The sequence below is a fragment of the Myxine glutinosa genome, chromosome 1, assembly GCF_964187855.1.
Source record: "Myxine glutinosa chromosome 1, kmMyxGlut1.1, whole genome shotgun sequence".
Lineage (NCBI taxonomy): Eukaryota > Metazoa > Chordata > Myxini > Myxiniformes > Myxinidae > Myxine > Myxine glutinosa.
Window position 1 is genome coordinate 389,850,735 of NC_136261.1, and position 24,103 is coordinate 389,874,837.

General features: G+C 42.1%; 1 protein-coding gene across 2 annotated transcripts in view; it reads left to right on the plus strand.

Annotated features, from left to right (window-relative positions):
* Nucleotides 1-24,103, plus strand: part of LOC137416337 (voltage-dependent L-type calcium channel subunit alpha-1D-like) — a 476,095-nt gene that overhangs the window by 29,450 nt on the left and 422,542 nt on the right. For both annotated transcript variants that reach the window (XM_068101884.2, XM_068101890.2), the window contains exons 3-4: nt 9,316-9,455; nt 19,940-20,064. In XM_068101884.2, the coding sequence (XP_067957985.2) occupies nt 9,316-9,455; nt 19,940-20,064 (265 nt within the window). The remainder of the gene's footprint in view (nt 1-9,315; nt 9,456-19,939; nt 20,065-24,103) is intronic.

The following is a 24,103-nucleotide window of genomic DNA, read 5'->3' on the forward strand; positions in this document are numbered from 1 at the left end:
CCGTCCATGGTACACGGAATCTTGTGGTGAGGCTGTTGCCCAGAAACAACTTGCCTTTGTCTCCTGGAAAGCAAATCCAACGGAAGGAAATCTCATTTCCTTTCACAAAGCCCGAAACAAGTGTGTGTCCACCCTCAGGAGAGCCAGGAAACAATATCTCTCCATTCTCAAGACCGAACTCTCTTATCTGTCTCCCTCTTCCAAATCCTGGTGGTGTCTGGTCAAATCTGCTTCTGGTGTTTGTTCCCCCTCCATCCCCTCCCTTACCTCAAATGGCTACACAGCTGACTCTGCACGTGAAAAAGCTGAATGCCTCAACTCTATGTTTGCCTCCAAATCTTGTGTCCCAAACCCATCCCTCTCTGTACCCACTGTACCCAGTCATACCCAGCTGCTCCTGGACTCCGTGTCCTTTCCTCCTGACAAGGTGGGAAAGTTTCTGTCAACCCTCGACTCTGATTCTGCAACTGGACCTGACGGCATCAGCCCACGGGTCCTAAAAGCCTGTTCTTCCACTCTTTCACTCCCTCTCTCTGTTCTCTTCACCCTCTCTTTTACTCAAGGTCAACTGCCATCTGCTTGGAAATCAGCCAACGTCACCGCTTTGCACAAAAAAGGTGCAAAAACAGATCCTAGCAACTACAGACCAATCAGCCTTCTCCCAATTATCAGCAAAGTCATGGAATCCATCATTGCTTCGGATATGAAATCTTTCCTCTTCTCCAATGGCTTGATTTCTGATCATCAATTTGGTTTCAGACCAGGTCACTCTACTCTGGACATGCTGCTTCTGCTGTCTCAACAATGGATGGAGGTCCTCAATGCCAAACAGGACATTAGAGCTGTCTCCCTCGACATATCACGTGCCTTCGATACGGTCTGGCACCACGCTCTGCTCACCAAACTCTCCTCCTTTGGTATCCATGGAAATCTCCACGCATGGCTGGCAGACTTCCTCTCTCGTCGTAGTCAACGTGTGGCCCTGAATGGGTTTCTCTCATCTCCTCTTCCTGTTCAGGCTGGAGTTCCCCAAGGCAGTGTTCTGGGCCCTGTGCTTTTTCTGGTCTTCATCAATGATCTCTCTGACTCTCTTGAAAATCCTCTCTATCTCTTTACTGATGACTCCACTCTCTGTCGCTCCATTCCTCATCCCTCAGATCGGCAGTCTGCAGACCTGGACAAAATCACAGACTGGGCAAACAAGTGGAACATGTCTTTCAATCCTGACAAATCTCACACTCTTACGATGTCTCTCCGAAAAGACCGACTGGACAACCCTCCCATCTACTTTCTGAATAATCCTCTCCAATAAGTTCTGTCACTCACGCTTTTGGGTCTCACTATCTGCCATGATCTTTCCTGGGAAAACCACATTTCCAAGCTGGCCTCCAAAGCCCGTCGTCGACTGGGCATCCTCCGTCATGCGAAGTCCTTCCTTGGCACACCTGAGCTCCTCACCACATACAAGGCTTTCATCCGCAGCTCAATAGAATACTGCTCTCCCATCTTGGCTGGTGCTCCTGCCTCACACCTAGCTCGTCTTCACGCTGTTGAAACCAAAGCGTTCAGAATCATTGGAATCTCCCGCGATGACGCTATCTCCGAGGGCCTTTCACTTACTCACCGCAGGCAGGTTGGTGGTCTTTCCGTTTTCTACCGACTCCTCTCCGGCCTTGCTCCACCCAGCTCTCTCTGGGCTCTGTCCCCCAAATATTCCTACAGGTCGCACAAGATCTGCCTGCAACCCTCTTATGGTTAAACTGCCAAAATCAAGACTCTCTGCTCACCTTCACTCCTTCATTCCTCTTTTCTCCCGCCTCTGGAACAAACTCCCTCACTCTCTTCAATCCCACTCCTCCCTCCAGGTCTTTAAAACGGCTGTTCACCACCATCTCTTATCTTCCCCAATCCAAAACCTTGATCTTTTCTACCCCCGCTAATTTCACCCCAAATCCACTTTTTTGAGGTGACTTTTGTCTTCTTTCCTGGAAGTCCTTGGTGTCCTTGCGTTTTATACCTATCCTGCCTCCCCCCAGGCCCTCTCCCTCCCACACATCTCCTGATGTCCCTGCTCTCAAATGTTGTGTTTGTGTGCTTCCTCCCCTTCTCTCCCCATCTTGTCGACCGCTCCCCTTTTTATATACTTTGTTTGCTTGTTTCTTTGATTTGTTTCTTTAATAAATGTTAGCTCTTTCACGAGCCTCGACTCTGTATACAAAAAAAACAAAACAAAAAACCCTAGGTGGGAAGTTAGGTTTGTGGAACCCCATCCAGTGTGTCAAGGCATAGTAATCTGCCACGGTTGCTGCCTCATACAACTCTGGTACTTTCTTTTCATCCAGATGTACTTTAATGTCCGAGTGGACACACTGTTTGAATTCCTCCACGAAGACCAATTGTCGTAACAGGTTGAAGTCTTTCCCAATCCCCTTCGAATCACACCACCGATCAAACATGGTTTCCTTCATTCTGGCAAACTCCACATGGGTCTCACTCTTCCTCTTCCTGGCATTCCTGAATTTTTGCCGGGAAGCTTCAGGGACCAATTAATAGGCTTTGAGAATGGTTTTCTTCACTATCTCATAATCTGCACATTGGTCAATCGGTAAAGCCGAATAAATATCTTGAGCTTTACCCACCAAAACACTTTGCACTAACATAGTCCTGGACCCCACAAGCCATTTTAGCATTTGATCCACTTTCTCAAAGTGTAAAAAAAACTTGGCTACTTCCTTTTCATTGAAGGGTGGAACCAGCCTCACATGCCTCCCAACATCCCAAGTGTTCTGACTAGTTGTCGAACTAGCCGGCATGGATACGACTTCTCTTCGTTCTCCCATTAATTCCAGCTCCTTGAGTTTAAGTTCCTTCTGATACTCCATGTCACGTTCCTTTAACTCCCTTTCGGCTCTCCTTTCCTCTGCTCTTTCCTTTGCTCTTCTTTCTTCTTCAGCTCTCCTTTCCTCGGTTCTCCTCTCCTCGAGTTCTCGTTCCTGTGCTACTCTTCTTTCCTCGAGTTCCCTTTCAGCTCTCCTTTCCTCTGCTCTTCTCTCCTCGAGTTCGAGTTCCTGTTCTACTCTTCTTTCCTCGAGTTCCCTTTCAGCTCTCCTTTCCTCTGCTTTTAACCTTTCCTGGCTCTGCAGTTGCATCTCCATTTTCCGGAGCTCCACATTTTCTTTTTCCTCAGGTAACCAATCCAAGGCTACCTTTTTCCATGTTCCTTGTCCCACCAGAGATTCTACCACCAATGTCTGCATCTCTGCTTTATTCATATGAGCTCGGACCTCCAAGTTAAAATGTTTGGCCAATATCAAGAGTTCCGATCTTTTTAACGCTTGGAACTGTGCCTCATTAGGGGACGCCACAAACTGTTCTGCGTCAAACACCATGGTGACTATTAGTTAACACCTGTTAACCTTCACACAAAAATTTCCAATTTTTTTTTTTTTTTAATTTGGGAATGTTAGAAAAATTCCAAATCTGGGAATTTTGGGAATGTTAGGGAATTCTATCCCGGACGAATGTTAGCGAATTTATTCCCAGACGAGATTTTTGTCAGCAAAGACGAGCCCCCAATTTCAATGTGGGCCAATCCCGGACGAGTTTTAGGGAATTTAATCCCGGACGAGCCCCCAATTTCTGTTACGTGCTCCTCCCCGACCCCCTGGTCACGGTGTACCTCCGAGCCCCGAGAGGAGTCACGGCAGAAAAATGTGTTATTCTGTATGTCAAAGATCAATGGAGAAGTCACCCCAATTGTTACTCACAAACAAATATTGTATTAAGATCACACAAGAATAACAGTACAACAATAATAGTAATCAAAAGTACAATCAATATATCCTATGATGGTACCATCACTTTCGTAATACATAACTCACTGTGCTCCAAGTGAGTGAAACAAGAACATTCCCAATGTCTCTTTCCCGGCTTCAAACCCAAGTTGATTCCGGTTTCAAGCCAAAGTCGATCCCGGCTTCAAGCCAAAGTCGATCCGCTCCAGCGATCATCAGAATGATGTCCAATCGAGACGAGAATCCCGTCCGGATGACAGTCATGCGGCCAAAGCTGCACAAAGGCGCCCTCCAGGCGACTGGGAAATCACACCCTCGGGTATGGACGTTTCACGGCTCACAGTCGGCGAACCTCATATTTACCTTCAAAATCTGCGTTGCACACACACACACCAGATAAACGTCTGAAAGCGGTGAAAACGGCTGATGAAGCAAAGAAACCTTGCTCGACGCGCATAGTGCGCGAGTCAAAATGGCCGACGGCCCATTCTCGAGGCGTAACGGCGCGACGATGATTCTCTTCGGAATCAATCGCAAAACCTGACACGCAGGTTAATCTGTCACAGCGATAACAAATCTGTAGCAGGAATCCCTTTCCCGGGAAACCCAAAGTTCACTCGTGACTCTTGCTCGCCAATGTTCGCTTCAGACCGCAAAGCAACTCGGCTTTCTTGTCCGACTCCACTTGCTCCGCCTTCTTTTCCTCTCCCTCTTCTTCTTTGTCTGGTTCTGGTTTCATTTAAAACATTAACTTTTTTACCTTTTGAAAATAATAATTTCTATTTCCCTCCAACAACAATAATAAATAATACATGGAATCGAAAATGTTTACAGTGGATGAAAACCACAACAACGGAAGTGACGAATCCGTAACAATAGTTATCTCCAGCATCCTGAACAAATTGCAAATCGCTGCCCTGACTGATTTCTGGGAAGGCAATAGCAAACCACCCAGTGTAAACCAAATGCTTCATTCAACATTTCGCAGTTTTGATTGAGGTCGGAGTCCATGCACACAAATTGTAAATGCTATTTGAGAGTTTTGGACGGCCCAGTGAGTATACGTTATCATATGTGACCTTAGTTGTTCACTGGGACTTGGTCCAGATAGAGGAGCAAAAATAACCTGATGGAGAGACTGACCCAGTGAGTCATATTCGTCGTAAAAATGGTGGTAGGGTCATGCGGCCAAACTTTTAATGTGCTTTGAGCCATGAGTCCTCTAGACCACGTGTTTGATCAATGGTTCCTCTAGACCACATGCTTGATCCATGGTTCCTCTAGACCACATGTTTGATCCATGGTTCCTCTAGATCACGTGTTTGAGCCATGGTTCCTCTAGACCACATATTTGATCCATGGTTCCTCGAGATCGCTTGATTGATCCATGGTCCCTCTAGATCACATGTTTGATCCATGGGTCCTCTAGACCACATGTTTGATCTATGGTTCCTCGAGGCCACGTGTTTGAGCCATGGTTCCTCTTGACCACGTGTTTGAGCCATGGTTCCTCGAGACCACATGTTTGAGCCATGGTCCTCTAGTTCACATGTTTGACCCATGGTTCTTCTAGACCGCATGTTTGATCCATGGTTCCTCTTGACCGCATGCTTGATCCATGGTTCCTCTAGACCGCATGTTTGAGCCATGGTTCCTCTGTGTTTGATCCATGGTTCCTCTAGACCACATGTGTGAGCCATTGTTCCTCTGGACCACATGTTTGAGCCATGGTTCCTCTCGACCGCGTGTTTGAGCCATGGTTACTCTAGATCGCGTGTTTGATCCATGGTTCCTCCAGACCACGTGTTTGATCCATGGTTCCTCTTGTCCACGTGTTTGATCCATGGTTCCTCTCGACCACGTTTTTGATGCATGGTTCCTCTAGACCACGTGTTTGATCCATGGTTCCTCTAGACCACGTATTTGATCCATGAGGAGAAGAGAAAGAGAGGGAAGAAGAAGAAAAATAAAACTTTGGATCGCAGACGGTTAACTAGAGAAAAACCCGCTGCTTGTGTTGTTATTGTTGTTACGCCAGACAGTGGTGGAAGAATAGGCATAGAGAATGAGGAAGCACAGGGACAGGTGCAGAGAGGGGAGGGGTAAGATGGCAGTGGCCGGTGGCGTTGGAACTACTGTCACTGTGGAGGTCACAGCACATAATGACAGCCAATGGAATGTTAAAAGTGGGAATCCACGGTGAATGTTAATCCCACTCCATGCAAGTGACTGGACAATCTCTGGCAGTGTTGAGCTCCCAACTGTTCCTTATAAAGGGCGAGTCACGTGAGTCACCGGAGACAAGAGCATGGGAGAGTTGCATCATCGGGGACATTCACCACGGCTGTTCAATAGGCCTGCACTTGCTTGTGGATGGTAATGAGCCCGTGGTATCGTTCACAATGAAATTCCAACTTGGGTATGGTCAGTCCCAGTCTATAACCTGCCTGCGATGCAACAGATCCTGTGCTTCGGCATCATTACACGAGATTCCAATAATTTTGAGAGCTGCAGAGGAGTACTTGGATATGGGCAGGAATGGCTTAAGCTTGGGTGTTTATGAGGGATTTTATACCTGTACTCTGATTTTTTTTTTGATTTTTTTTTGGATATAAAGTCGAGGCTCCTGGAGGAGCTAGAACGTGGGATCAGGATGTAGCGTAACAAAAGGAACAGTAGAAAGAGAAGGGAAACACACCGACAGCAGGGTTGAGGGACAGAATAAAGGGAGACCTGGACAGATAAGGGTTGCGGAAGAATGAGGGATAACGGGGGTCACATCACATGGCATCAGAGCAGAGACCGGATTTGCACACTGACTAGTTCAAGCCTGGGAGATAGGCAGACATTCGCATGGACACAAATTGAACTAGATGGTATTCATAGAATACTTACCCTGCGCAGTCAACTTGGTGTGAGCCAACTCTTCTGTTTTTGAACGTTTCTTTTTTTTTTGATCCAATATGGCTGACAGACCACGTGAGCGATGACATCATAAATTTATATTCTCTAAATAATTGTTGCATAGATCATGCTCAATAAATTTAAAACTGATCAGACTAAGTGTTGTCCCTGTCGAATTATGACGTTATAATTATGGCATCAATGACGTCATCATTAACAACACCTATTCCCCATATGGAGTTCTTTACAATGAGCCACGTTTCAATTTTTCCATAGAGCGGTTTTGGAGATATAGAGGTGCAATATTTTTTGGCTTTTCCAAGATGGCGCCTGTAACACATGACCTATGACGTCATGATTATCATAAAATATTCTAAAGGAGGAGGCGCTCCTGTGGTGAAAATTTCGTGTCCATCAGACCAACAGTTGCTGAAATTTTAAAAATGATCGGATGGATAAGTGTTGTATTTTGTCGAATTATGACATCATAACGAAGGCACCGATGACATCATCATTAACATATCTTATTCCCCATGGGGAGTCGGTGACAATAAGCCTGGTCTCAATTTTTTCCATGGAATGGTTTCAGAGATATGGAGGTGCGAAGCTTTTCCAAGATGGTGCTTGTACCCATGTGACCTATGACGTCATAATATTCACTGAAATATTCCACAGGAGGAGGCCCTCCTATGGTGAAAATTTCGTGTCAATCGGACCAAGAATTGCACAGAAAATGAATTTTTAAAATTCTGACACGGCACACACTTTACTGAAATGCAGACAGGTACCCACCCACACGAATGCTTAACCCCGCTTTTCGCTTCATGAGCGCAGGGTAACAATACAGCACAAAAAGGTAAGGTTAAACACGGGAAATTGGATGAAAACACAAGCGGAATACACATGGACATAAATATAACAAGACATGACTGATCAGGTCCAGAAAACGTAACCTTGATGATGTAGGAGGAGGAATTGCACTACCTCACGTTCTACGTGGTCACACCCGGAACCAGAAGTCTTTGAGAGGGTCTCGGAAAAAGGAAATACAACCCAATAATACCCCCTTCTCCACCCCAATACCCCCTCCCTAGTTAATTTAAGCTTATAAACTGTGAGATTGAATTTATATGTGGTGTTGGTGTAGCACAGGCTTGATGAGCCAAATGACCTCTTGCGTTCAAGTTAAGGGCTCAACATTAACTCCTTTCCAACCTGTTTTATATTTTACCTGTCCCGTCAACTAGTGCACCTGTCCAACTATTTGTACTGTGTCTGTGTGGAGTGTTGCCATCGTATTTATTGGAAGTTCTCGCCAGTGCTTGGGGATGGTTGGGTCTAAAAGGGGAGTCTTGGTCGCTGCCAACCACGGTGGTTTTACAAGGAAAACAGCATCGAGGTTAAAAGGTACGTCAGGTTTATTATACTTCCGGGTGGTAAAATTGACCTGTCCTTTTCACAGGTTTATTGAGTTGTTCACCTGTCTGACAGCCAAAATTGCCCATCCCGGATAGTCAGACAACCGTTAATGTCAAGCCTCGAAGTTCCTTGTGTATAACTGCTTTGTGAGGCTTCAGGAAGTGCGAGCTTGTCAGGTGTGATTACATGACAAAACTAGATGGTATTCATGGAATACTTACCCTGCGCAGTCAACTTGGTGTGAGCCAACTCTTCTGTGTTTGAAGTTGTTTTTTTTTATCCAATATGGCTGCCAGACCACGTGTGCGATGACATCATAAATTTATATTCTCAATATATTTGTTGCTTGGATCATGCTCAAGAAATTTCAAATTGATTAGACTAAGCATTGTCCCTGTCAAATTACTACGTCATAATTACGGCACTAATGACGTCATTGGTAGAACACCTATTCCCCATGGGGAGTTCTTTCCAATGAGCCACGTTTCTATTTTTTCCATGGAGCAGTTTCGGAGCTATAGAGGTGCAACGTTTTTCGGTTTTTTTCCAAGATGGCACCTGTACCACGTGACCTATGACGTCATAATTATCATTTAAATATTCAATAGGAGGAGGCGCTTCTATGGTGAAAATTTCGTGTCCTTTGGACCAACAGTTGCAAAGAAAAAATAAATTAATACTGATCGGATCAAGCGTTATACTTGTCAAATTATGATGTCATAATGAAGGCACCAATGATATCTTCATAAACATATCTTATTCCCCATGGGGAGTACTTGACAATGCGGCAAGTTTCAATTTTGTCCATTGAGCGGTTTCGGTGATATAGAGGTGTGAAGTTTTTACAAAATGGCGTCCGTACCACGTGACCTATGACGTCATAATTATGAATTTAAAAACTCTACCGGCAGAGGTGCTCCTATGGTAAAATTTCGTGTCAATGGGATCAACGGTTGCAGAGAAAATGAATTTTAAAAAATGCAGACATGCATGGACACATGCCACACACACGGACGCAGACGATTGCCTTACCCTGTTTTCGCTTCGTGAGTGCAGGGTAATGATTCCACACATCCTGTGTTGTATATCATGTACAACCAACAGTAAAATGTGTTCATTTCAATGTTTAATTTTTTCAATTGTAAAACTCTTAATCTTGCACTTCTTGGATCTCCCACCCCTCCATGTGTCGCTACAGGAAAAGCTTGAATACGTCTTCCTTATCATATTTATCATTGAGGCTTTGCTCAAGATCATCACGTATGGACTGGTGTGTCACCAACACGCATACCTCCGCAATGGCTGGAACATCATGGACTTTATCATCGTCATTGTGGGGTAGGTGCTCGTACATGATCACATTGGGTATAGTAGACCTTTTGGTAAATTGAGTAGACCTCTTGGAGATGCTCGTGTACATTTGTTTGGCCATTCACTCATGATTTTATGTGTTGGTGAGACTACCCATTCATATATGGTCACCATTGAATCCATTGGGTAGGCCGCATGGTCATGCTTGTATCCCTTGGGTCAGCTGCCAGTATATCCATGACGAGAGCATCATGGTACTTGCTATATCAGTGTTTGTTTGGAATGAGGTGGTGTTTTGGAATGGCAGTGATTCCCATATTGATTCGAGAGAGTAATTGCGAACCTGAGGTCCAGATGCACGGTTGAACACCATTTGGTGGAACAATACCGGAGGGAGAGAGGGAAAAGGTTTAAATTACTTCAAAAATTACCGGAGCCAAAAACACGACTTCTATTCCAAAGGCATCGGAAAACTGAACACCCACTTCCAGGAAGAATGTATGACTGGGTGGAAACCTAGTCACAAACGAGGGTGTCAACTCTCGACTCGGATTCTGCAACTGGACCTGACGGCATCAGCCCACGGGTCCTAAAATCCTGTTCTTCCGCTCTTTCACTCCCTCTCTCTGTTCTCTTCACCCTCTCTTTTGCTCAAGGTCATCTTCCATCTGCTTGGTAATCTGCCAACATCACTGCTTTGCACAAAAAAGGTGTAAAAACAGATCCCAGCAATTACAGACCAATCAGCCTTCTCCCAATTATCAGCAAAGTCATGGATTCCATCATTGCTTCAGATATGAAATCTTTCCTCTTCTCCAATGGCTTGATCTCTGATCATCAATTTGGTTTCAGACCTGGACACTCTACTCTGGACATGCTGCTTCTGCTTTCTCAACAATGGATGGAGGTCCTCAATGCCAAACAGGAAATTAGAGCAGTCTCCCTTGACATATCACGTGCCTTCGATACGGTCTGGCACCCCGCTCTGCTCACCAAACTCTCCTCTTTTGGTATCCATGGAAATCTCCACGCATGGCTGGCGGACTTCCTCTCTAGTCGTAGTCAACGTGTGGCCCTGAATGGGTTTCTCTCATCTCCTCTTCCTGTTCAGGCTGGAGTTCCACAAGGCAGTGTTCTGGGCCCTGTGCTTTTTCTGGTCTTCATCAATGATCTCGCTGACTCTCTTGAAAATCCTCTGTATCTCTTTTCTGATGACTCTACTCTCTGTCGCTCCATTCTTCATCCCTCAGATCGGCAGTCTGCAGCCTCCTCACTCTCTGCAGACCTGGACAAAATCACAGACTGGGCAAACAAGTGGAACATGTCTTTCAATCCTGACAAATCTCACACTCTTACGATGTCTCTCTGAAAAGACCGACTGGACAACCCTCCCATCCACTTTCTGAATAATCCTCTCCAAGAAGTTCTGTCACTCAAGCTTTTGGGTCTCACTATCTGCCATGATCTTTCCTGGGAAAACCGCATTTCAAATCTGGCCTCCAAAGCCAGTCGCCGACTGGGCATCCTCCGTCGTGCGAAGTCCTTCCTTGGCACACCTGAGCTCCTCACCACATACAAGGCTTTAATCCGCAGCTCAAAGGAATACTGCTTTCCCCTCTGGGCTGGTGCTCCTGCCTCACACCTAGCTCGTCTTCACGCTGTTGAAACCAAAGCATTCAGAATCATTGGAATCTCCCGCGATGAAGCTAGATCCAAGGGCCTCTCACTCACTCACCACAGGCAGGTTGGTGGTCTTTCCGTCTTCTACTGACTCCTCTCTGGCCTTGCCCCCCCAGCTCTCTCTGGGCTCTGTCCCGCAAATATTCCTACAGGTTGCACAAGATCTGCCTGCAACCATCTTATGGTCAAACTGCCAAAATCAAGACTCTCTGCTCACCTTCACTCCTTCATTCCTCTTTTCTCCCGCCTCTGAAACAAACTCCCTCACTCTCTTCAATCCCACTCCACCCTCCAGGTCTTTAAAACAGCTGTTCACCACCATCTCTTATTTTCCCCCATCCAAAACCTTGATCTTTTCTACCCCCGCTAATTTCCCCCTAATTCCACTTTTTTGAAATACCAACTTCTGTCCTGGAGGTCCTTGGTGTCCTTGTGTTTTATACTTCTCCAACCCCCCCCCCCTCCCTTCCCACGCCTCCTCCCCCCAAGCCCTCTCCCTTCCACACATCTCCCTGCTCTCAAATGTTGTGTTTGTGTGCTTCCCCTTCTCTCCCCATCTTGTTTTCCGCTCCCTCTTTTTATATATTTTGTTTGTCTGGTTGATTTGTTTGTGAAGTAAATGTTAGCTCTTTCACGAGCCTCGATTCAGTATACAAAAAAAAAAAAAAAAAACTTGGGAAAGGATGAACATCGGTGCCGGGTTTTATTGGTGCAGGACCACTCACTCCTTCAAGGTTGGGGGGAAACTTTACAATTCCCCACACATTATCTTCTGTCCTCTCCTCTCTCCTTCCACTCCCATTTTCCCTTAAGTAGGCCATGAACACAAGGCTCAATTATAGTAAAACCCGGAACTAATTAGTATAAAGCCGAAAATTTCAATAAAAGTTGGTGTATTGATATCCTAAAGATCCTAGAATATGGCATGAGTATTGATATCCTCAAAGTCATGGAATATGGCATGGGTGAATTCCACATTTCCAAAATTACAAATTACAATATGAATATAGTAATTACACATTTCTGTAAAGAGGCAGGGTGCATTCATGGCACTCAAGGTAATTTGTAAAATCAAAGAAGTATATAACACTGAAACGAACCTGGGATCTTTGAGAGCAATGTAAAGTCAGTCCTCCTATTTGGATGTGAATCTTGGGAAATCCCCAAAGAAATAACATGGAAGCCGGAGTCTTTCATCTTCAGCAGTCATAAGAAAATCTTGAGAATCTTCTGGCCTGACATGGCGAGTAAGAAAGAGGTTAAATGGTTAACAGGGAGGAAAAGCATCATAGGAGAGATCAAAATTAGGAGGTGGAGGTGAATTGGTCATATCTCACACATGGAGGATCAAGATATACCAGAAAGAGCAATATGCTGTTAACCTAATCGGAAGAGAAGTGTTGGAAGGCAATGAGAGACCTGGCAACATATTGTCGAGAAGGAAACCGGGGTGGACCGAAGACCGACGAAAGTGGCGAAAGTTCAAATGAAGCTCCACGTGCCAGGCGGCATGAATTGGATAATAAGGAAGTGAGTATGAAATTACAGTAAACTGCAGGATCAAGGCCTCCCTCAACATGGTCCATTCCTTTCCGTTTTCCTGCAATTTGGGGTCATTACCCTCCAATGAATTCTCATATTTTGTCTCTCCATCAAATCTTCTGTCTTCGTCTTCTACGTGCTTCTTTAGGTCGCAAGTGTGAATTCCTTGTCACCCATCAGTTGTCCGTACTTCCTGTTATGTGTCCGGCCCCATTCGATCGCAGTTGTTTGGTTGCGTCCAATATGTCTTCAAATTTAGTTCTGTACTTTCCTTCGCTTTTTCAAAGTGATCTGTACTCATTTTAGTGAATTTGCCTACAAGTACATGTAGTCACTGGTTTCTTCAATTTTGTGATGACCAATTTAAAGTACTGTACTTGCTTTCTTGCAGAGCGGCTGAACATGATTTTTGTCTTCAATATAGTTCATTTATAGCTCACCTGGAGTAGTTCCGGGGAGCTTATGCAATGGCGCGTCATCCGTCCTTCAGTCCGTCGGTCCGTAAAGACTTGCAACTTCTTCTCTGAAACCGCTGATGGGATTGTGACCAAACTTGGCACAAATTATACTTGTTATGTTGTGACTAATGTTTGTTCACGGCATTTAAAAATCGGGGTCTACGGGGGTCTTCTGGGGGTCAGAGTGGATCCAGGTTTGACCTTACCAAAACAGGTATTTGCTTTCTTCTGAGAAACTATACACACTCTTTCGATGTAACTTGACCACAACCTTCAACACAAATGATGTACCAAAGTTTGTTCATGGCGTTAAAAAAAATTGGGCCCAAAGGGAGTTTCCGGGGGCTGGGTGGTGTGTCCTTCTCCATCTACATTCGTTCCTTTCTTTCCACGATTTATCTGTTGGAACGTTTGTTCTAGGCATGCAGGTAACATTTTCAGGTAGATTTTGTCACCTTGTCTGACGCCTCCTTCAATTTTGGTGCCTCCATGACTGTGGTGCAGGTCCAAGGCCACTGTTCCACCCTTATACACTTTCTTTAATATGCTTATCTATCTGAAGTTGGGATTTAGGTCATGTAGAGTTCATATGGCAACAGTTGTTTCCAGACTCTGTAGAAGGCTTCGTAAATTTCAAAGGTTAACTTGCATTGTCTTAATTTTCCAGAAGCGGATATATTGTTTAAATATGATCCATTTTTGAGTTGGCCTATCTGTTTTTAAAATCTGTTTGCTACCCTGGTCTTCTGACACATCACTTTAATTGGGCGGTGTATATGCAGCACACTGTTGCCTCGATCGCTGCCCAAAAAAATAAAAAAATAACTCGGGTTACTTACATGAAGCAAAAACATTCGCACTGCTTATGTGCATGGATAATAAATACATCGGGTATACATAGCTCGGATAATTCAAATTGCACGCACTGAGCCATAGGCTGCCACCAGAGGCCTGAAGCCTGAGGCCTACAAGTACTGTCACCTTCACAGGCCCCATGACACCTATCGGCTCCAACCTTTCGATTGGAGTTGTTTTAGGTTGTTTTACACTGAATGGAAAAACTTATAGGGAGGGTATGGCGATTTGAATGTGACATGTCCGAAGATGTACTGTACGGTACCAAAATGGCGGACGTATGTTTTTTTTTCTTCAGGTTACAGTTGTAGGTGGAGTCACGCCAGCTGTCCAACCATTTGGTATAGAGTGGGCATACATACATACATACATACATACATACATACACTTCCTCCATTATTATAGATTTATGAATAATTTTCCGATATTGGACTGTAATTCTTCAGGTCCATCTTATTTCCTCTTTTCTTCCTTCATACCAACTCAGAGTTCTTCAAAGTTATTAACAATTTCATCTTCTCCAGGAACCTTTCCCTTTTTTAATTTTCAATGCAAACTCAATAATCTTCGGTAAGTGGGATGTCTTGTGCTTGAAATACAGATAAACTGGATTTTCTTTCTGTAAAGTTGTTGGTATGCTGAATGATATATGATCTGCTTGTGATAATGCTATTATTATCATTATTGTATAACTATTGTTAGTATCTGCAAGTTTTTTGCTCTGTTCTTTAAATCCTGATCTTAAAGTTGATTTACAAAAGGGCGATGAGACTTGAGACTTTGTTTCGTGGTAACTTTATGCTGATCTTGGAATGCCAAGCAGTTCATCGTGGAATGCCAAACTCTCAAGGCCTGTTTGGTATTGGATTTCAAGACGAATAGTTTATAGCAGAGCAGAAACGCAAACGTAGCACGGCAGTGTAAGGCGACATCACTAACTGTCGCTCTGTGAAATTATTTAAAGCCTGAACGTTGCTCATGAAAATTAACCGAAGATGCTGAGGGGAGGCTGAGGAATGGAAGGGGATTGGGGATTTCAGGGTAGCGGAGAAGGCAGGGGGATGGGATCGGGGAGATAGGAAGGGGGAGGATGATGGGGAGAGGAGGGGGAAGATAGGGAGGGGGAGAGGAAGGAGAGGTTATGGGGAAAAGAAGGGTAGGGGGAGCAGAGGTGAGGGGAAGAGTAGAGGGGAGAGGGGAAGTGAGGGAGGGGGGGGGGGAGAGGGGAATGGATGGGGAGGGGAGGAAGGGGATAAGGAGAACAGGAAGGTGAGGGGAGGAGAGGAATGGGGGTTGATAGGGTAGGGGGAGGGGGAGAGAAGGGGGAAAACATGAAGGCGAGGGGGAGAGGGTCCTCCTTACACTGTTCACTCACTCGAAACAACTCACAGACCTTACACAATTCACTCACATGGAACAACTCACAGCACTCCTTATGCCATTCACTCACACGGAACTCACAGCCCACCTTATGCCGTTCACTCACACGGCACTCACTGCCCTCCTTACACCATTCAATCACTCAGAACAACTCACACCTCTCCTTACACTGTTCACTCACACAGAATATCTCACAGCCCTCCTTACACCATTCACTCACATGGAACTCATGGCCCTCCTTACATCTTGGAAATTAATTTCATTTCACTCACACAGAACATCTCATGGCCTTTTTACACCATTCACTCACTCGGAACAGCTCACAACCTTATTTATATTGTTAACGCACATGGAACATTACGCGACTCACACACCACTTACTCTAATGATTCACTCCACAGTTTTCCTTGATCGCTCCCTCATATCATGCAAGTTTAGCAAGAATAGAACAGATTGTCAAGTTTGGACCATGTCCAGACAGCTGTTTTTGTTTGTATGAAGAGAAACTGAACAAAAACATTTTATTCACTCATAAAAAAAACAATTGGACTGGTGAGGTTCTAGGGCCAGGAGCAAATGGAGCAGGCCGGGAGCAAGTCCCGCTATAACACACACACACACACACACACACACACACACACACACACACACACACACACACACACACACACACACATGCACACACTCTCCCATATGAGCGCTTGTGAGTGGATTGAGGCACCGCGGCCTGTTCAAAGTAGCGTTGCAGTAAAGCACAGCATCCATCTAATGTTCATTAACACGAAAAACCTGAAACGCCAAAGGTTTACCTTTAAAGAGGCATTTGTTCATCCATTGGTGTACTTTCTACTTTTTAAAGGAATGAATTTAAAGGAATAAAAATTTAATTTGATTTATCTTTCCTTCCTTACTCAGAGATTTGCCCACGGAGTACACAGGTGTGACTGCGAAGGACTTGCTGTCGATCCTGCTGGTTAATTATTTTAGTTGTTCTCTATTTCCGCTGATTAATTATTTTCATTTTATTCAACAAAGTTACACTTTGGGCACATTCCTTAATATTTTCTTCACTCAATATAATTGTTGGAACAGTAGAAAAAGTTATGTTTGATACTTGAGGAAATGTGAAGAAGGAGGAAGGACAGCCTTGCTGAAAGCTGAGTAAAATATACGCACTTAGTTGCAAGAAACGCTAATGTGTTAAATTTTGTCAGATTACACTTGAGATTTCTTTACTTATTTAGTGTACTGGATCCTATCCTCAAATCCGAATCCAGATTTTGATTGTATGCTTTAATTATTTCATGAGAGTAGATCGTGTTTCCAAGGCACGTTTGAATAGGCCGAAACATAATGGTGGCCTAAGAACCCAGAGATGTGACAGTGGGCTGGCCAAGATGGTGGACTGCCATTTTGGTAAGGCTTTTTGGGGTTTTTGGTTATGTACATTTTTTTGGTTATTTTATGTGTTTTTTTTTGGTTTTAACACACCCAAACACACAGTTTCCATTCATGCAATCCCATGGAGGTCGCTAAGTATGCATGCAAAGTTTGGGGGTCGCTAGTTTTCATGGTTTTGGAGTTATGGAGGACACACACACACACACACACACACACACACACACACACACACACACGCACACACTGCCTTTTATTATCATAGATTTGAACCCAATCAGTTTTTTATTTGATCCCCTGCTAGATGTATTTTTACCTCACTGTGATTATTATTACCCTGCGCACGTAAAGCAAAAAATGCGGTTAAGAAATTTGGTTCATGTCCGTTTGTCCGTCTGCCTGTCTTATCAGTTTATAATCGTAAGTTTGTGATCGAGAAAAACTTATTGAAATCGAATGTTATATTTAGGTTTTTTTTTTTTTAATCGAATGTTATATTTTGAACACGGATCGGCACATGAATATTAAGACAAGTCTTGCATTTTAATATAACCTTGCTTATAATTCATTCCAAATGCACATTTGCAGAGAGGAGTGAGATAATATTTTTATTCTGCCTACTGAGCAGTCAAACAAAAAAATGGAAAATCATTCCAAATAGAAAACGTAAGGTTTTTAAGGGCGTTAAGAAGGACATAAATAACAGCCACGAATAACCTATGTAACATGTTATACAGGGTGGTGTAATATACTTTTTTTTCTTTTTTTTTGTATACGGGATCGAGGCTCGTGGAGGAGCTAACATTTATCACATAAAAAAAATCAAAACAGACACACAAAGTATGTCTGTACACAATAAGGGGAGCTATATAATTAGGGAAGCGGTGTACAATATGGGGAGAGAAGGGGAAGCACACAAACACAACATTTGAGAGCAGGGACATCGGGACACTGAGCCATAGGCTGACACCTACTTTATTTATGACATAGAAACTTTATTTATGACAAGCGGGAAAACCCGTAATTTATTAACTTTTAAACCTTTATTTAAATTGAATTGTGTATTTGAGCACTGTAGAACACATCGCCTTCATCATACTTACAAGAACCTCCAGTTTTGCAGCACTTTAATTTGAATAAAGGATCATTGGGGTGGTGTAAAAGCATGATGTTCAGGAATGCTTCTGGACTACTTCAATAGCACGAAACTTTGGCATTTTTTTTTTTTAAACAATCGCTAAAATCATTATTTTATTAAAATTAAAGTAACTGTGCAGGGTAGCATGTTCTATAAACACCCTAGTTACCCTCTCCTCTGGATGCGTCTAATGCATCAAGGCATTTGTGTCTGTTTGTTTGTTACTTGGCAAAAAAAAAAATTTATGACAAGTATGTTGATCACTCCGCTTTGTGAGTGTGTTTGTGTGTTTGTTTGTCTGTCTGCTCACTTATACTTGCCTATAGGTCACAATAATTTTAAACCGAACACGAAATGGTAGAGTTTGTGGTCCGACAAATCCTACATATTTTTGAGGTCAAAAGGTCAACATAAGCCAATGGTCAACCACTTTTTTCAAATTTATAAAATACACAATTTTCATCCGATTGACTTGAAATTTGAATAGGATTTACATATCAGCTAAATGAATTCAGCCGCCAAACTATTTTTGAGATCAACATAGGCCAAAAGGTCAAACTTTTCAAAAAATTTAAATCCTCAATTTTCATCCGACTGACTTGAAATTTGAATACGATTTTCACATCAGCTAATTGAATTCAACCACCAACTATTTTTGAGATCAGCGTAGGCCAAAAGGTCAACATCGGCCAAAAGGTCAACAACAATTTCGAATTTCTAAAATCCTCAATTTTCTTCCGATTGAATTGAAAATAGAATGGGATTTACATATCAGTTCACTGAATTCAAAGAATAACTATTTTTCAGGTCAACATAGGTCACAAGGTCAACATCGGCCAAAGGTCAACCACTTTTTTCAAATTCTTAAAATCCCCAATTTTCATCTGATTGACTTGAAATCTGAATAGGATTTGCATATCAGCGAACTGAATTCAACCACCAAATATTTTTGAGGTCAACTTGTGCCAAAAGGTCAACATAGGCTAAATTTCTAAAATTGTTAATTTTCATCCGATTAACTTAAAATTTTAAGACGATTTGCATATCGAGTCACTGAATTGGCAACCCCCAACTATTTTTGAGGTCAACATAGGTCAAATTTCTAAAATTGTCAATTTTCATCAGATTAACTTTGAAGACGATTTTCATATCAGCCAACTGAATTCAACCACTAATTATTTTTGAGGTCAAAAGGATGCTCTACTGAGTGCCATTCTACTTTGTTCTGTTTTGCCAAGTGTCGCTCTATGAGTTATTTTTCATTTGTTTGTTTGTCTGTCGACACAGAATGTGAGTATGCTTTTGGTCAGATTTGGTCCTATTTGGTCCGATTGCCAAGAAATTTTCACCATAAGACCCATAAGATTCCTGTAGAATTTTTAAAATGATAATTATGATGTCATACGTCACGTGGTACAGGCGCCATCTTGGAAAACTTTGCACCTCTATATCTCTGAAACCACTCCTTGGAAAAAATTGAAACATGGCTCATTGTTTCAAAATTCAAACAATTGAAACATGGCACATGGCATAAGGAACAACATATATTCATGATGATGTCATCAGTGCCTTCATTATGACATCATGATTATTAAATGAGTAGAATGCTTGATCCAATCAGTTTGAAATTTCTTCACCATGATCTGCACAAAAATGATACGGGAGAATTAAATTGATGATGTCATCGGTTTCGTGGTTCGGCAGCCATATTAGATTGAACATAAATCTACGTCGTCAATGAACCAAACAAACATAGCAGTTCATAAACACCACACAAGCTCTTTCTTGTTGCTGTTGTAAACAATCATTATTTCCTGTTCGACTATGAAGTGAACATTCTGTGGGACACCATTTTAATATGACTGACAATGGTGAGATTTTTCCGTTTTAGATTGTTGGTGAAATTCCAGTGAGGGAAGGTGATGACTTAATGTGCGCATTATTCCCAAAAAGTGCATTATTGTTAGTTAGAGTAAAAATGAGGCCTGGGAGACTCCTTTGTGAAAGGCTTCTGTTCATGGAGGCCATGCCACTCACCATACTCCCTGCGCGCACTGCAGGATTCTGAGCGTGTGTCTGGAGCAGTTCACGAGCACACCAGAGAGTGGAGGCCTTAAGGGTGTGGGCTTTGACGTCAAGGCCCTGAGGGCCTTCCGAGTACTCAGGCCTCTTCGGCTAATCACAGGTGTGCAAAGTAAGTAGTGATACTTACATTACTAGGCATCGGCACTTGGACCTGTACGGCGCATGTAGCATCTCAGAGTGAGCACATTTTCAGCATTGCTTTGCGTGCTTGTTGTCTTCGTGTCGTCTTCTTGTTTTCCCCTGAACTGGGTCCAATGTGTTTTTATTACTTGCAAAATCGAAGATTTATCAAGTATATTGGTCGGTTGCGTTTGTGGTTCTGTTTGTCTGTCTGTCTGTCTGTCTGTTTGTTTGTTTGTCACTGGCCTACAGGTCACAATTCTAAACCGATCGTCACGAAACTTCACCAAGCTGTCTAGGTCGTCCCAATTGAGAAGCCTATTGATGTTAAGGTCAAAGGTCAAAGGTCATTTGGAGGTCAAATTTCTAAAATCGCCATTTTAAATCTGATTGACTTGAAAATTGAATAACATTTGTATATTGAGTCAATAAATTGGGAAATAAACTATTTTGAGGTCAAAAGGTCAACTCAAGGTCAAATTTTAAAAGTCATCAATTTTCATCTAAAAAGCCTTCAATTCTCAACCGATTGACTTGACAATTGAACAGCATTTGCATATCGTCACTAAATTGGGAAACATACTATTTTTGAGGTCAAAAGGTCAAAGTCAACTCGAGGTCAAACTTCCAAAATCATCAATTTTCATCTGAAAACCCATCAATTTACATCTGAAAACCCATCAATTTTCATCTGAAACCCCATCAATTTTCATCTGAAAACCCATCAATTTTCATCTGAAAACCCATCAATTTTCATCTGAAACCCCATCAATTTTCATCTGAAAACCCATCAATTTTCATCTGAAAACCCATCAATTTTCATCCGATTGACTTGAAAATAGAACAGCATTTGTGTATTGCCTCACTGAATTGGGAGACCACCTATTTATGAGATCAAAACGTCAAAGGTCAATTCAAGGTCAAACTTCTAAAATCACTTTTCATCCTGTTGACCCGAGCTTTGATCAAGATCGTAAATTTTAATCTTCATGAAATGGACAATTTTCTGTATCAATGGAAAAATATTGGGGGGGGGGGGGATTTTGCAAGTATCGTGCTATGCTTGACGTCTTCTTGTTTATTTATTTATTTTAAATTGCATACAAAATACATTTGTGAGTGATCATAAAAGGGTAATTTAATTAACATATCTTCTACAAACTCCATGTTAATGGTTCCCAAAAGGTCCTTTAATTGGTAATATTTCATTGGAATCATAAGGTGAAAGCTGTGTTAATCGAAGAGTACCTATCTTAATGACAATAACTTTGGTGTGTTCGGGAAGAAAATTGCAGGACAGGGGAGCAGAAAGTGATAAGTAGACCAGAACAGCACTCGGTAGAGTGCATATACCTCCGCCTGGTGAACACTTTAGGTTTTGTATCCCACTGATAGGCCGGATCTGGATTCGGACCTGAACCAAAATCTAATCGACTTTTTCTCATCACCTAATCAACTCGTCCAAGTTTAGTCATAACTCGTCAATAACTTTTTTAAATATCCTGTTATATATCGCTTTTCACCCAATCTCTCACTGGTGAAGAATCGCAAAAAAATAAATAATTCTCGTATCCGAATCCATATTCAGATCTTCACCAAAATCGAATCGATTTGTCCTTGTCACACACACAACTGATCCACCAAGTTTCGTCCAAATCCGTCCACAACTTTGAGATATTCTGCTATATATCGCTTTTCCCCCGATCTCTCAATGGTGAACAATCACTTAAAAAATTCCCATATCCGAATCCATAGTCATATCTTCAGCAAAATCGAATCCCTTCGTCCTTGTAACACACCCAACCTCTCCACGAAGTTTCGTCCGAATCAGTCCATAACATTTTGAGATATCCTGCCATATATCGTTTTTGGCCCTATCTCCCAATGTTGACTTGGTGTTGGCCTAATGGTTAGGGTGGTGGGCTTGGGATCCTAAGGTCGGAATCCCGTTGAATTAACGCCAGGTGGGGTTGACTCAACTTGTCATCCGTCCGATGTCGGCAAAATGAGAACCAGATAACTGGTTTGATGGAGAGGAGTGGCCATACTGTACCAGCCATAGAAAGGCAATGCCATCATTTCCCGAGGAGACTCGACATCATCAATGTTGAAGAATCATTTTAAAAATTCTAGTAGTCGAATCCGGATCCGGATCTTCACCAAAATCTAATCATTTCGTCATTGTCACATACACTACCTCTCTGCCAAATTTCGTCCGAATCCGTCCCCAACTTTTTGAGATATCTTGTTCACAGACAAACAGACAGACATGGTGAAAACAACCTCCATCCACCTTTGGTGGCGGAGGTAATAAAGGGGATGTGAGCAGAGAACGACAAAGCCGACAAACAAAGTAAATATGGAAAAGAGTGCAGGTGGACTGGAGAGGACAGTCAGTGAGAATACAAAAGATTAGGAATAGGAATAGTGGATGTCGGCGGATTCATATAATTATGCTCCAATGGGAACACCAACCGACAAACTGAAAATGTTTGCCCTAAATTGATACTAAAAGTCCAAAGTTACGAGATAATATCATTCTAGAATTGCTCACTTGACATCGTTAACTTTTAAAAGTACAATCGAAGCAGCAAATTAATCTCGTTTTATTTACCAAAGCCATGGCTGTGCAGGTAATTGTGCTGCGTCCTGATTGCCTATGTCACTTATGATGTCACTTATGACATCTGGAATTCTTTATACCATCGACTTTCAAGTAAGACTTTCAAAATTTCAATTGTGCATTAAAAAAAAGTTATTTAAAAAATGTTTTTTTAGTTATTTCATTTTTAGAATCTTCAATTAGTTATTGTCCCCTCAACCAATTTTCAATCATTAAATTTTCCAATTATTCAATTTACTAATTATTTATTTTTTCAATATTTTTTACAATCTTCAATTATTTAATTTCCAATTTTTTCCCCAAAATTTTTATATTTTCATTTTCAATTATTTAAATATTTTTCATTTTTCAGTTGTTTCACTTTTGCATTATTTAATATTTCATTATTATGGTTCCCAAAAGGAGGCATTGTGTTTAGTCTTGGTGTCTGTGGTATCCCCATTTTCGAAGATTAATTTTCCATTGTTTAAAAATATATTTTATTTAAAAGTTTTAGTTTTTTTTTTTTTTTAATTTTCAATTAGTTATTTTCCCCTTAACTAATTTGCAATTATTTAATTTTCAATAATTTTTTTTCCCAATCTCCAATTATTTAATTATTCAATTATTTAATTTTTTTATTATTTCATTTTTCAATTTCTTTTCAATCTTCAATTATTTAAATCTCAATTTTTTTAAATTGTGAAATTTTTATATTTAAATTTTCATTTATTGAACTATTTTTCAATTTTCAGTTGTTTAACTTTTGCATTATTTAATTTTATTTAATTACTATGGTTCCCCAAGGGAGGCAGAATTGCAAGTGCTACCAATTGGCTAATATTACGAGTTGGCTATATCGGGAACCATCAACAATCTCCTATTGCAATCCTTTAGTTTACAAGTTGTCTCCAAAATAAAACCCCACCAAGTGGATCTGTTGGAGACACTCCACTAACACCATCAACTGGGTATCATCTCAGTCTGACATTTTGGTTGAACAGCACAAAATGTAGCATAACTAGGTTAGGGTACGTCCCTTCATGGATCATGTCTGTACCATGTCCCTTGTCCCATTGTGGGTTCGTTTCCACGTTGTATCTTGTATTTTCATACCACGTGCTGCAGTTGTGGAGCATCTCCATACCATGTCCTGTTGAGGAACAATTCCATGCTCTGTCCAGTTGTGGACTCGCATATTTCTGTCCTGGTTCTCATTACACAGCTGTCCAGTTAATGAAACACAGCAAAAGGCTGTTCAGCCCATCTGGCCAGTGCGAAATGCTTGAGGAATGTCTCCCCTCCATGTCCTGTTGTGGAATGTTTTCGTGTCATGTCCTGTCGTAGAACATTTCCTCTGCTTTAAGGCTTGGCCATTTTTTTCTTGTAACCTTACTAACATACTTACATGGCTTTT